The sequence below is a fragment of the Anopheles darlingi genome, chromosome 3 (assembly GCF_943734745.1).
Source record: "Anopheles darlingi chromosome 3, idAnoDarlMG_H_01, whole genome shotgun sequence".
Taxonomy (NCBI): Eukaryota; Metazoa; Arthropoda; class Insecta; order Diptera; family Culicidae; genus Anopheles; species Anopheles darlingi.
Window position 1 is genome coordinate 66,113,468 of NC_064875.1, and position 12,500 is coordinate 66,125,967.

The 12,500-nt window shown below is 50.5% G+C and overlaps 3 protein-coding genes across 3 annotated transcripts in view; 1 reads left to right on the forward strand and 2 right to left on the reverse strand.

Annotated features, from left to right (window-relative positions):
• The window catches only part of LOC125955249 (mucin-19), a 10,081-nt gene extending 3,124 nt beyond the window's left edge, over positions 1 to 6,957 (reverse strand). Inside the window, exons 1-5 of the mRNA XM_049686288.1 lie at positions 6,737 to 6,957; positions 6,219 to 6,646; positions 4,136 to 5,959; positions 3,509 to 4,064; positions 1 to 2,939 (exon numbers count right to left, since the gene is read on the reverse strand). The exon at positions 1 to 2,939 is cut by the window's left edge and continues 1,799 nt beyond it. Of these exons, the coding sequence (XP_049542245.1) occupies positions 1 to 2,939; positions 3,509 to 4,064; positions 4,136 to 5,959; positions 6,219 to 6,646; positions 6,737 to 6,742 (5,753 nt within the window). The 5' untranslated portion in view covers positions 6,743 to 6,957. The remainder of the gene's footprint in view (positions 2,940 to 3,508; positions 4,065 to 4,135; positions 5,960 to 6,218; positions 6,647 to 6,736) is intronic.
• Positions 1 to 7,426, reverse strand: part of LOC125955324 (uncharacterized) — a 22,463-nt gene extending 15,037 nt beyond the window's left edge. Inside the window, exon 1 of the mRNA XM_049686443.1 lies at positions 7,417 to 7,426. The gene's annotated coding sequence lies outside the window, so the exon portion shown is untranslated. The remainder of the gene's footprint in view (positions 1 to 7,416) is intronic.
• LOC125955270 (kinesin-like protein Klp61F) lies at positions 7,315 to 12,332 on the forward strand. The gene is made up of 7 exons (XM_049686346.1): positions 7,315 to 7,406; positions 7,478 to 8,433; positions 8,521 to 8,954; positions 9,036 to 9,195; positions 9,272 to 10,536; positions 10,613 to 10,762; positions 10,822 to 12,332. Exons 1-7 carry the CDS (start codon positions 7,315 to 7,317, stop codon positions 10,894 to 10,896), a joined length of 3,132 nt encoding a protein of 1,043 aa, XP_049542303.1. The 3' UTR covers positions 10,897 to 12,332.
• Positions 12,333 to 12,500: the final 168 nt, after the last annotated feature.

Genomic DNA, 12,500 nt, shown 5'->3' on the forward strand with positions numbered 1-12,500 from the left:
CTTGCGGTCGTGCTAGTGTTCACGACGTACGGCGGTTTACTGTGTAGCGGCGAATGGTGATGCAGTGGCATGTACTTTAGCGTCACATGGTCTGGTTTCTCTTGTTTGATCGCCGGGGAATGCTGCTGTTGCTGTTGCTGCTGTTGCTGCTGCTGCTGTTGGCTGAGCGCCTTCAGCACCTTATCGGCAATCGAGGGCGGCTTTTTTACCGTCGGTGCATCGAACTCAAAGTTCATATCGTTGAAGTACTTCTTGCAGTTCTCCAGCGTCGGTTCTTCCTTCTGCTTATCATCATTACCCGCCATTGCCAGCAGGACGGCAGCGGACGGGGAAGATCCTTTGCCCAACAGCAACGTGGACGTGCCTCCGGAACGATCCAACGCACAACTCGACGCTAGTAATGCTCCGGATGACCCAGTTCCTCCTCCTCCTCCTGTTCCTACGCCAGTGATCGTGCCAACGGGTGTGAAGATACCAGGCAACGTTGGTGTTGGGTGCGCCGGTTTAATATCCGCTTCCTCGCGGGATGAATCCTCTTTGGCACCAGCAGCACCAGAAGCACCTTGTTGTCCCGGTACGCTGACCAAATTGAAGCTCGGTGATTTTCGGAGAACATCAAACGTTGAATCAAACCGTAACGGTGTGGTCGTTATTGCAACGTTAGAAGTAGCGGCAGCAGCACCACCACCACCTCCCGCCATTGCTGTTAACGAGCCAGCAGTAGACATCTGCAAGACTCCAGCCGAGACAGGTGTAACGGTCGCCTTCTGCGGTGTTGACGACTTGTCAGCGCTAATGACGGTAGTCTGCTGCTCAGATGCTCCACTCGCACTGGCACCTAATTTCTGTTGATCGTCCTTTTCCTTCACTTCCGGGCGGCGCATGGGTCCTTTAGTTGGTTTCACTAACGCATCACCTGCGCCAAGAGTGGTTCCCGTGTCCGTCGGTTTAATTGGCGATACCTTCTTCATTCGCTTCATTCCACCGAAACTGCTTCCTGTTCCTGCTGCACCGGTCGACGGCTCGGATGGCATCAGTAGCTCCGTGTGTGGCATTTTGCGTTGCAATGGTTTCTTCCGCTTATCGTCCAGCAGCAATCCACTGCCGGTGGTGGAAGCGGTTGAGCCAGCCGCGGATGCCAGTGTCAGCGAGCTAACCACTTCAGCCGGTGGAACATCGGATACGAGCTTCCGGGTCGATGATCCCGTCGTTCCCTGTTCCTGCTCATCGAACTCATCTTCGGCCTCCTTGAACTCGTAAATATCCGAGATCTTCTCGTCCATCCGGGTGGCCGCCGACGATTCGAAGATCGATTTGATCGACAGCGCTTCCTTACTGAGCAGCTTGTTCTGGGCTGGCGTAAGCGTGCTGGAAGAGGAAAAGTGTTTCTTCTCTGCCATCGGTGCACCGGCCAAGCCTTTCGTTCCGGGCATGCCCGACGTGCTGGTGCCCAGTGAGCCCTTCTTCTCACCAAACAGTGATGATGAGGTGATTGAGGAGGAGGAGAGCGTTGTATTGGCCGGGTTAAGGAGCTTCTTCTCGGCACGTAGTGCGGCCAGTGTGGCGCTACTGCTGCCGGCCGCGTGAGCCATCGACAGGGGAGCGGTTGGCGTTGACACCACGCCGCCAGTGATCGTACTGGAGGATAACGGCGATTTGCTGATGATCACTGAGCTCGCGTTTTCTCCGGTAATCTCTGTCGTAGTCGACTTGGGTGGTGAAGTAGAGGAAGAAGAGACCTTCAGCATCTTGGCCTGAGCACCACCGGCGGATCCAACGATCGCGGCGGACGCAGTCGTAATAACGCTGTGTGGCGTTGATCCTGTGGCGATGATCATGCTTTCGCTCTTCACTGTCGCCGCCGATACTACCATTACTACCGGTTTCGCCAGAGGATTTGAAGCAGGTGATAAGGACCCGACCTTACTCGACACAAAGGAGGAAAGGGGCTTCTTGTCATCGCAATCTGTTTCCTTCTTTGTCGTCTTCAATGCCGCCTGTGTGTCCGCGGTCGCTGTTGGTTCCATGCTCACTTTCCCCTCTTTCGAGGTTGCTTCCGTCGAGGGATCCTGTTGTTCCGATTTTATGCTGCTCGTTGCACCAGCGCCTGCTGCTGCTGCTGCTGCTGTTGCTGTTCCTCCTTCTGCGCTAACATCACGCAAGCTGCAGAATGCCATCTTCTCCGAGTTGGCAATGATGGTAGCGGCCGTACCGTACGTTTTCATCGGTGGTTTTGCATTCAACGCGTCCGCTGCATCCGCCTCACACTTTATTTTCGTTCCATCATCGGGTGGCTCCTTCTTTACGCTGATCGGTGCACCCTTAACATCGGCGCCACTGGTCGGGCCGATAGTGGAACTTGCACCCCGTACCACAAGTGGTACGTCGTTCGAAGAGGAATCGTCCTGAAGCTGCTGTTGCTGCTGCTGCTGCTGCTGCTGGTGATCACGATCCAGGGACTTGGGACTCATCGCGCTGCTGGCAGCACCGGCAATGAGTGGCGTTTCCGCTGTATCCGAATCCACCATGGTCGTGATTGGTGAGCTGGAGAAGGCTTTGTTCGAAGACTGTGACGAGTCCTCTTCGCTCAGTGTTGGCTCCGATTCGGACGATTTGGCCGGTTCGTCCTCTTCCTCTTCCTCCGTGACGGTCGATTCTTCCTCTTTCACTACGCTATGGCCGGGAGAGCCCCGTTTCAGCGTTCCCGTCTTAAGCTGCCCTTTCTGCCGACCTGTTGCTGGTGCTATGCTACCTTCAACTGTCACGTTGGATGAAGGATTGCTAGTGGAGGACGCCGGTGCACCACCACCAGCTGCTGCACCTGTTGTAGTACCGTCACCGGGGGCAGTGGTGGTGGTCGTCGTCGTCGTCGTGGTAGTATCAGATGCCGGTGATCCCGGTGATTTTAGTTCCTTAAAACCCTTCAGCTCGGATCGGATCTAAAACGAAAAGCCATAGATAGAGAGAAAGAGAGCGAAGGGAAGAGAGAGGGGAGGGGAATAAAATATTGGGAAAAAAAAGTTTGCAGAAATGTGATCGCGCGTGATTAGAAAATGGTTGGAGGAATACGTCAAAGCATTAATCGAAAAAGGGGAAAAAAAGGATTTACAAACCATGTACAAAAGATGTGTGTATGTGTGTTTGAAGGCGTACAGAAATGAAAATAGAAAGCAAACGGTGGTACACAGAGGGGTGGGATGTGGAAGAGGAAGTCATAAAGAGAGAGAGAGAGGCAGGCAGACAGGCAGACAGACAGGCAGACAGATCGAGTGAGAGAAAGAAAGAGAAAGGTAAAGGTCCCCCGGTTAGTAATGATCTGGATCGAGCGGTTAAATGCGGTGCAGTTGGTTAGGAAAATTACTTGATTGAGATCATAGTCACGGCCACTGCCGGTAACACCACCACCAGTACCACCAACACCACCACCCTTGGATGCTCCTTGGTTGGAAAACTCGTCCGAGATGGCGGCGGCATCGGACGACGAACCGGCCTCGGCGGTGGTACTTACTTTCGTGCTCGTCGACGAGATCGAGATGGACGAATTGGACGAGGTGGTCGACGAGGTGGAGCTGTTGGTGGTGCACTTTTTCATCATCGGCTCGTCGGAATCGCTATCACTATCCGGATCGGTCGGTACGGACAGTGAAGATGAGATGTCGGTATTGTTCGACGTACGGCGACCGGCCGCCGTCGTGGAAGAGGAGATCGATTGACCAGCTCCGCCGGCTGACGCGGCCGTACCACCACCTCCACGTGTCAGTGGACGTCGATTCGAGGGTGTCGAGGCCGGTGATTTCGTTCGTCCAATGTTCGGTGTTGTCGAGCGCGGGGTCAAACCGCCACCTGAATTAGAATTACCCCGCATACGTTTACCGAGTTTGGGCGTTTTGTCGCCCGAGGACGGAGGGTTCGGTCCACTGGAACCGGATTTACCGGTGGACGTATTGTTGTTGTGTAACGAACTACCCGATGACGACGACGATGACAACGATTTGCCTTTCTTCGTTTGTTTGCTATTCGTCAGGTTTTCGGCAATGCGCTCCTTACGGACCCACTCGTCGTACCTACAACGGAGTAGTGAGACATGGTTAGGCGTCCTAAGGTGAAGTGTACCATTGATCTCAAAAACCCTTACCGTGTGTTCCATCCAGTGTAGTGTACCAGGTAGATGGGACTGCCTTCTTGGATGGCGATTTCGATCACCTTTGCTTCGTACGTTACCTTCTGCTCATCGTAGTATACCTTTAGCTTATCGCCTGCTTCGATGGGAAAGTCGGGAGTCGTGGCACTACTATGCGGGCTAGCCGTACGACTTCCACCACCGGGTGGACCACCTCCTACATTACCATGAACAAGCCGATTGCCATCACCACCACCCCCAGGACCTCCACTGGAACTTGCAGATGATGAAAGCTTTTCTGGCTTCGTACTTGGCGAGGTACCGGCGGTCGGATTGGCGTTGGAGCTGCCACCGCTCGTACTGCCCGAGGAGGAAGAAGAAGATGCCGTTCCAACCGAATCACGATCATCTTTCTTCGAGTCAACCGAGTCCGCATCCTTGCGCTTGCGGCCACGCTTTTCTGCGAGTGTTTCAACGACCTTTACTCCACTGCCGCTGCTAGGCAACGCTTTAGCTCCACCTGGACCACCTTTCTCTTTCTTTGCCGAACTAGTGGTAGCAGCAGCAGTAGTCGCAGTAGTCGAGCTTGTGGCTGTCGAGCTACTGTCATCCTTGCGTCCTCCAGAACCGGTATCTCCACTAGCTTTCGAAGCGATCAATTGTGACAGTGGCTTGTCCAAATCGCGATCCTTGCGATCTTTCGATTCGCTGCTGCTCGACCTGGGTGTGTCCTTCTCCTCAAACCTGTCGACCAGTGCCTTTACCTTGCCACCGATCTTGCGTTTGCTGCTGGCGGTGGCCGTTGTGGTTGTTGGCCTTAGCGCCGTGGCACTCTCCGCAGTACTGGATTCGCTCGTGTTGCCCGATTCATCGACGGCTGCTGCATCGGCTCCCGCTGAACTGGAGCTACCTGAGGAAGCGTTGGTGGTACTTGTGGCGGCAGCAGCAGCAGCCGAAGCCGCAGCAGCGGCTGCTGCCCGCTCCTTAGCCGTTAGTTTCACCTCTTTCTCTGGTAACTTCGGTGATTGCACTAGACTGGCCCGCACTAAGCTACGGCCCTTGGTGCGGCTTGTCTTCGGATGGGGCACCATCGTGCAGCCTAGCTTCCGGTTGAACTCCTCGAACGAGAACAGATACTTCTTGTACGCTTGTTTCACCAGATTCGTGATGCTGACGGTGGCCGGCTGGTAACCGAGACGGATCGCAATCTGCTTCCACTGGTTCTGACTTGTGACACGGTTGTAGCCGTGTAGTTTCTGCACCGCACGGAACAACCGATACAGATTCACGTCCCGGTTGATGATGGAGGGGACCTTGTTGAGGGGCGTACCGCGATCGTCCATGAACTTGTACAGCTGAGCGACGAAGTGATCCTTCTCCTCGGTTGGCTCATCATCCGAGCTGTCGGTTTCGAGCTCCTGATCCGAATCGCTACAACTTCCGGACATCCCAAAGAGGGCTTCCCGATCCCAGTGCGGTGGCAGCACATCGTTGTCCATGTACTCGATCGCGGCTGATACGGCGGTCGCTTCCGAGCGGTTTACACTGTCGCGCGTAAACTCAGTCGTTTCTTTCTTCGGGACGGTGTAGTACCGGCCATCTTTGAAGGAGCGCACGAGATATTCATCCTTCACCCGGATGCGCACCGTATCCTGGGCCGTCGGTGCCACGACCAGGCCTGGGAACCAGTTCTCTTTGGGATTTTTCTTCTTATTATCGCTCGTCTCGACGCACACCACCTTGCCGATGTTCTCCTCTTTATCGCTAGCAGCCGATCGCGAATGTGTGGCCGGTTCATCGTCCTCATCTGAGCTATCATCCGGCAGCAGATGCCTTGATCTGTAAGCAAACGAGAAGTCTTACGATTAGAATACAACTCACGATGCACGATCAATGCACAAGAAGACCTTAATGCTCGAACCATCGTGTCCGACTGATTCACGTTATCGTCTGGAACGGAACGACCAAGCGAACGGTCTAGACAGTCGACGGTCGAGTTTCGTGTCTCGTGTCTCGCACATGTTTCGAACGATTCCGATTTGGTACGGTCTGTTTGCAAAAACAACAATAACAAAGCCCGTACTGCACCGTGACTCACCTTCGCCCCCTGCGCCCACCGATGACGGGATTGCCGAAGTGCTCCGGGTGCGTGAGCGGAAGCTGATCGAGCGTTTCACTCTCGTTGAAGTGCCGGCCACTCTTGAGACAGAGTGCACTGCGGCGGAGGGTGGTGATGTCGCCATCGTCGAACACGACCGTGTACTGCGAGCAGTCCTGGATCTTGGTCAGCGTAGCCTCGACGTACTCTTTGCGCTCCGGATGGCGTACCTCGACCGTGGCCCCGACACGCAGTGCCCCTTTGATCTGGTCATCGGACACGACGCCCGACCCGAGGCCCTGCTGTTTGTACGCGACCTTGCACTTGATGTTCCGCACCACCTTGCGCACTTTCGCCTCACAGAACGCTCCCTTGTACTTGGCGCTGACCTCCGTCCCGACGGTTAAATAGGGCGGATCGTCTACTTGCTGACGATGGCGATGGGAGAGAAAAGAATAATATCGGGTTATCACTTTGGCCACTCCTCTCCAAACCCCCAGCCACCACTACCACCTTACCTGCATCTTCTGGAGGAAATAGCGCTCAAAACTCAGGTTATCGCTGACAATCGCCACTTTTGCGGGTTGTTTGTCGTCGGGTGGCCAACGTTCATATCCTTCCCCTCTACCCTACACCACAGTGTCCCCCAAAACTCCTAGATGGTCAGCGAGATTTTGCGGAACGCGCACTTTTTGCGTCCTTCTTTCCAGCTTTCACCGATATTTCAGGTTTGTGCGAGCGAAAGGGCTTCGCGCCGCGGAAATTTCGACTCCTGGATCCGTTTATACGTTCAACCACGAGCGAGTGAGAGAGCAGCATCTTCCCTCTCGCTTTCCGGCGTACCAACCGCAGAGGCGCAAATCCCACTTTCAAACCTGTCAAACGGCAAAAACGGTTTTTGTGTTGGCTTGCGTGCCGCTGATTCGGAGTCTTCGAGAAAAAGCTAAAAATCGTGAAATTTTAAACACAAAACCCTCGATACAAACCGAGGTGCCTACTCGATTCGAAGGAAGCTGCGCGTGTGTCCCTTTTTTTGTTTTGTTTCGTGTTTTGTTTCAGAGAGATTTTCACACAGTTCCCGGTGAGAGCATCAGAAATGGATGCCAGCAACGGCCATTCGAGTGGCGGAGGAGCGTACGCTAAACCACAGAAGTGCAATCAAAACGTTCAGGTTTACGTTCGCGTTCGGTAAGCTTACGTTGTTTACGGAGACGGTGGTGTCCAACTAATCCCTTGGCTGCTCCTCGCTTCGTTTTCAGACCCACAAACAGTCGCGAGAAGTTGATCCGATCACAGGAGATCGTGGAGGTGATTTCTCCCCGGGAGGTGCAACTCAAATCCACCTACACCGATTCGCGAACGTCGAAGAAGTTCACCTTTGATCGGGCATTCTGCCCGGGTTCGAAGCAGTATGAAGTGTACCACTCGGTGGTGGCACCGTACATCGAAGAGGTGCTGTCCGGATTCAACTGTACAGTGTTCGCCTACGGTCAAACGGGCACCGGTAAAACGTTCACCATGGTCGGTGAGGAGGAACCGGAGCTGAGTGCGGCTTGGGAGGATGATACGATGACCGGTATCATCCCGCGCGCGGTCAATCATCTGTTCGATGAGCTGCGAATGACAGAGCTGGAGTTTTCCATGCGCGTTTCCTACCTCGAACTATACAACGAGGAGCTGTGCGATCTGCTTTCGACGGATGATTCGGTGAAGATACGCATCTTCGACGATGTGCAGAAGAAGGGCTGTGTGATCGTGCAGGGTCTGGAGGAGATACTGGTGCACAGTAAGGACGATGTGTATAAGCTGCTTGCGAAGGGACAGGAGCGGCGTAAGACGGCGTCCACGCTCATGAACGCACAATCGTCACGCTCGCACACGATCTTCTCGATCATCGTGCACATCAAGGAGAACGGCATTGATGGGGAGGAGATGCTAAAGATCGGTAAGCTTAACCTGGTCGATCTGGCCGGCAGTGAAAACATCTCGAAGGCGGGTAATGAAAAGGGTATCCGGACACGCGAAACGGTCAATATTAACCAGTCACTATTGACGCTCGGACGTGTGATAACGGCGCTGGTGGAGAAGACACCACACATCCCCTACCGGGAGTCTAAGTTGACGCGCTTGCTGCAGGAATCGCTCGGCGGACGCACAAAAACGTCCATCATTGCGACGATTTCACCGGGTCATAAGGACTTTGAAGAAACGCTCAGTACGCTTGAGTACGCCCATCGTGCCAAGAACATTCAGAACAAACCGGAGGCCAACCAAAAACTGTCGAAAAAGACGGTGATCAAAGAGTACACGGAAGAGATCGATCGATTAAAGCGCGATCTGCTGGCGGCCCGGGACAAGAACGGTATCTATCTGGCGGAGGAAACGTACAATGAGATGGTTTACAAGTCGGAAGCGACCACCAAGGAACTGAACGATAAGTCAGCCCTCATAAAAGCGATGAAGGAGGAGCTGGCGAAGAAAGAGTTGATCTTCAAGGAGGTGGCCGTCAGTTTGGAGGAACGCGAAGCAGAGTTACGCCGTACAGAGACGGATCTGGGGAAGACGCGTCTCGAATTGACCACCACTAAGCAAAACCTTTCGAAAACTAAGCGACGTTACGTGGAGAAGAAGGTCATATTGGAGGAGCATATCAAAACCGAGCAAGCATTGACGGGCCAGGCAAAGCAATTGATCGATGTCGTTGAGATGGTAACGGAGGATGCCGATGGATTGCATGTAAGTAGTGTGCTTTGCTCGATAGCATTGCTCTCACAGTTAACTGTTAACCACCTTAACCGCGCTTTCCGCTTCGCACAGGATACGGTCGATCGACGGAGGGAAGTCGACAGTAAAAATCGGAACGCTACGGAAAAGTTTGTCGATCGATTTCGTCAGCGCATAACGACCATACAGAGCGATGTCTCTAATTTGGTCGCGGGAGGCAAGCAATTAACGAGCTCTTTGAATGCAGAGATAGGTAAAATTTAACCCCCAAGCTTGCCAGGAGGAGCGTTCGTTTGTTATTTTCCCTTATTCCTTCTGCATTCCTACAGAGAACCATCATAAACAGGAACAGGAATTGTATGCCCATACCCTAGGCTTCTTCTCGACACTGGAAACGGAAAGCCAAGCCTTACTACAGGAAAACAATAACCTCGTCGAGGGTTTCAAGGCAACGTTGGGGGATCAGTTGAACGTACAACACGCCTCTGCGATTCAGTACCTTGAACAAGTCGAACGAAGTCGCAAAGCGTTGTTGCTATCGTTTGTGACAACACTCGATGAGTGTAAAGGTAGCGTAAGGAAAACCATTAAAAGGCAAAGGGAAGAACAGCACAACCAACTGTTGAATCTGATGAATCATTGTGAAGCCAGAGACATGCAAAATGTCGAGGTCTGCACTTCGGTAAGCAGCAAACTCCAAGAAATGGAAACAATGGTGTCGGTGTTCGAGCAGAGCCGTAATAAGCTGCAAGAGTATAGGCAACAGTCAGAATTGTCTCGCTTGGAATCGCTGGAAGCAGTTCAAACGATGGCGAAAAACGCGAAAAGCTTCTTCGAGAATCAACTATCTAGCTTCTTCCAGAAGATGTGCGACGACTCGGAACATCGTGCTCTGCTTTCTCAAACAGTTACTACTCTAGAGGACGAATTCAAAAATCAACAGCATGCCACAGAGCAACATTTGACAGCTATTAAGCAAACGGTCGTTTCCCAGGAGAAAGCAATCAGCGAAAGTACCACCACACGAGAACAGCTAAAGAAACAGAGCGAAGAGCTGATGGCTCAACATCAAACGATAATCGATGAAAAGCTTAAAGAAACATCCCTAGATAAGGTGGAAATCTGTGCGAAAGAGCTAGAAAATTCTATCTCCCAAGAGCGAAACCGTTTGGACGATGCGCAGCAAGATGCACAGCAACGGCTAGCCTCCTTTGTCAATACGGTCTCCACCAATAATGATAGCTTTGGGCAATCGCAGCGCGCAACGTTTGAAAGATTACAGGAATGTATGCGAGAACAGAAAACGGGCCGGGAGCAGTTTGCTGGAGCCGCGTGTGACCAGACCCAGCGCCTCGCGGAGACGCTCGCTACGATCGAGCGCAAGGCTAATGAGACACAGCTGGTAGAGCTACAGGCAGAGGTCGAACAGTTCCGACAGCAAGAACTGACCTTCTATCAGCCAACCGGTAAGACACCAATCCGTAAGCGTGTGCAGTACCCGCGAGAGGTTCCCATGACCGCACCGGATGAGCGAATCATTCGTCGTTACTGGCGTGAACGTGGTGACACAGATACATCGATGACGATATGCGAGGTAGGTTCGATCGACGACAAAGCTTTAATCGAGCCAGTCGGGTAAAATATTGGCTGATCACTTTGCTTTGTTTTAGGATGAAGAGATTAGTCCGCAGAAAAATGGTTACAAACGGTGTGACGAAATTCGCAATTCGACACCACTCGCGCAGAAAGTGTTAAACCACGTGCTGGATGAAGATAGGACTCACTTCAAGGAACTGCAAATCTCTAACATTGATTCCAAGGTAATTATCAGGTGACCCTACATAAATTCATTTTTTTAATTACGGTCATATCATTTCAGATTTTATCGTTACATGTGTTAGAGGACAGCGGAGACGGTGATAAAGAGAACAAAAGCACCCAAGAGTCTTATTGATTAGGTTGCGTATCATCCCGTAGTGTAGGTGTTTTTCGTTTTGGTTTGACTTTTTCTATTTTAACTTAAGTTGTATAAAATAAAAGAGAAGCCTTTTTATATACGAGATCGGCAGCCAGCCATTTTGAATGTCGTACAACAAAAGGATGCTGACGCCTTCTTGATAATAGTTAAAATTTAGTTGGGGCCATTTAGAGGTGTAGGGAAGCCGCATTTTAACAAAACAAATGGAACGTACATTTTGCTACCTTTGCTATTTTATCTTCCTTAACACGTGTAATAACGTTACGTCAGTACTAAGCCTCCGCCGGCATACAATCCAGTTTTCGTAGGAATCTATTATTGATAGGTTGTAGGAAAGAGCAGAAATTGTTTCCTGGAAACAGATGGTTATTTTTAAAATAAAAAAGGACAACAACAGATACGCAGAACTGCGAAAGATTGTTTCGGAATCAAACAGCAGAGAAAGCGGTTGCAAATGTTGTAGTTCCTATTTCGGTTGAGTGTATTTCCACGTAGTGTAACACTTTTTTGTTTTTGAATATGTTAATGTATAAATATGAAACCAGTTCACCCACTTTGGCAACGAAAGAAAAGGGATGAACTAGGTGTAGTCTAGTAGATGACTTTGTGTTGTCGATGGCGTGTCTTTATCTATTATTGCTGTCAAAAGTTTAGATAAAATGGATAAAACGTGATCAAAAACACGTACTGCCCATAAACGCATATCTGGCGCATGTAAACTTTCGTTACTTATGTTGCTTTCGACATACGACTGGCAGCCTTTAAATGATTTGTTTTGCTAACAGTAAAATTATGTTTTTACACAAAATGTTGAAAAAGAAAACAACCTATTGACGAAATTTGGCAATAGATAAGGGATCAATTTATGAAAATTTCAACCAAAAGCACCCGGATCATAGCATCTTTATGCGAAACCATGAATAACATTGCAAAGTTGTTTGTATTATGCATTTACTCTTGCCTTCCATGCACAAATAAACGAATATGAGTAACTAACACCAGTTTTTGTTTTAAATTTTTGATCAAAATTTAAATCCCTTTTGAACAATTTGCTGTGTAAGTGTTCTGCAATGTTCTTTAAATGATGACGTAAAAATTTTGATTATTTGTTTCAGAAATCAACTCCATATCAAAGATACATCGGAGCGGCGTTCCAATATCGTATTTCTCAGTTGAGTTGTTTTCCTTTTATGGGTAGCATAATATTCGGTAAGTTTCGTTCGGTGTTATCATGCTCTATCACGTCCTGAAACTCTTTTCTAACACACCGTTAAAAGTATGACCTAATTAAAAAAACAATAAAGAAAGGATGTGCCCTCGAGTTTGCTGACTAGGTCGATGGTTGCTTAATGATGATGATGGTGATTGATAATCCGGTTCTGAGGTTCTCTAGCTGGTTGCCATCGTTTTCATCGCACGTCGGCATTGATCACGCTCTGTTTTGCTTAAATTTAACATACACACACCCACACAATCTCTCTCTCTCACTCTTTCTATCGATCGGCCCCTTTTCCATTAGCATCTACTCAGGTTTTGTTAAGGAAACCCAAAGTATAACCTTTTCGATTGTAATCAAACCC

What these genes read in the sequence shown, in the direction of transcription:
- LOC125955270 (XM_049686346.1), top strand. Translation starts at nt 7,315, where the DNA reads ATGGATGCCAGCAACGGCCATTCGAGTGGCGGAGGAGCGTACGCTAAA. An exon ending in CAGGTTTACGTTCGCGTTCG is followed by an intron (nt 7,407 to 7,477) that starts GTAAGCTTACGT and finishes CTTCGTTTTCAG; the next exon opens with ACCCACAAACAGTCGCGAGA. An exon ending in GGACTTTGAAGAAACGCTCA is followed by an intron (nt 8,434 to 8,520) that starts GTACGCTTGAGT and finishes CGGTGATCAAAG; the next exon opens with AGTACACGGAAGAGATCGAT.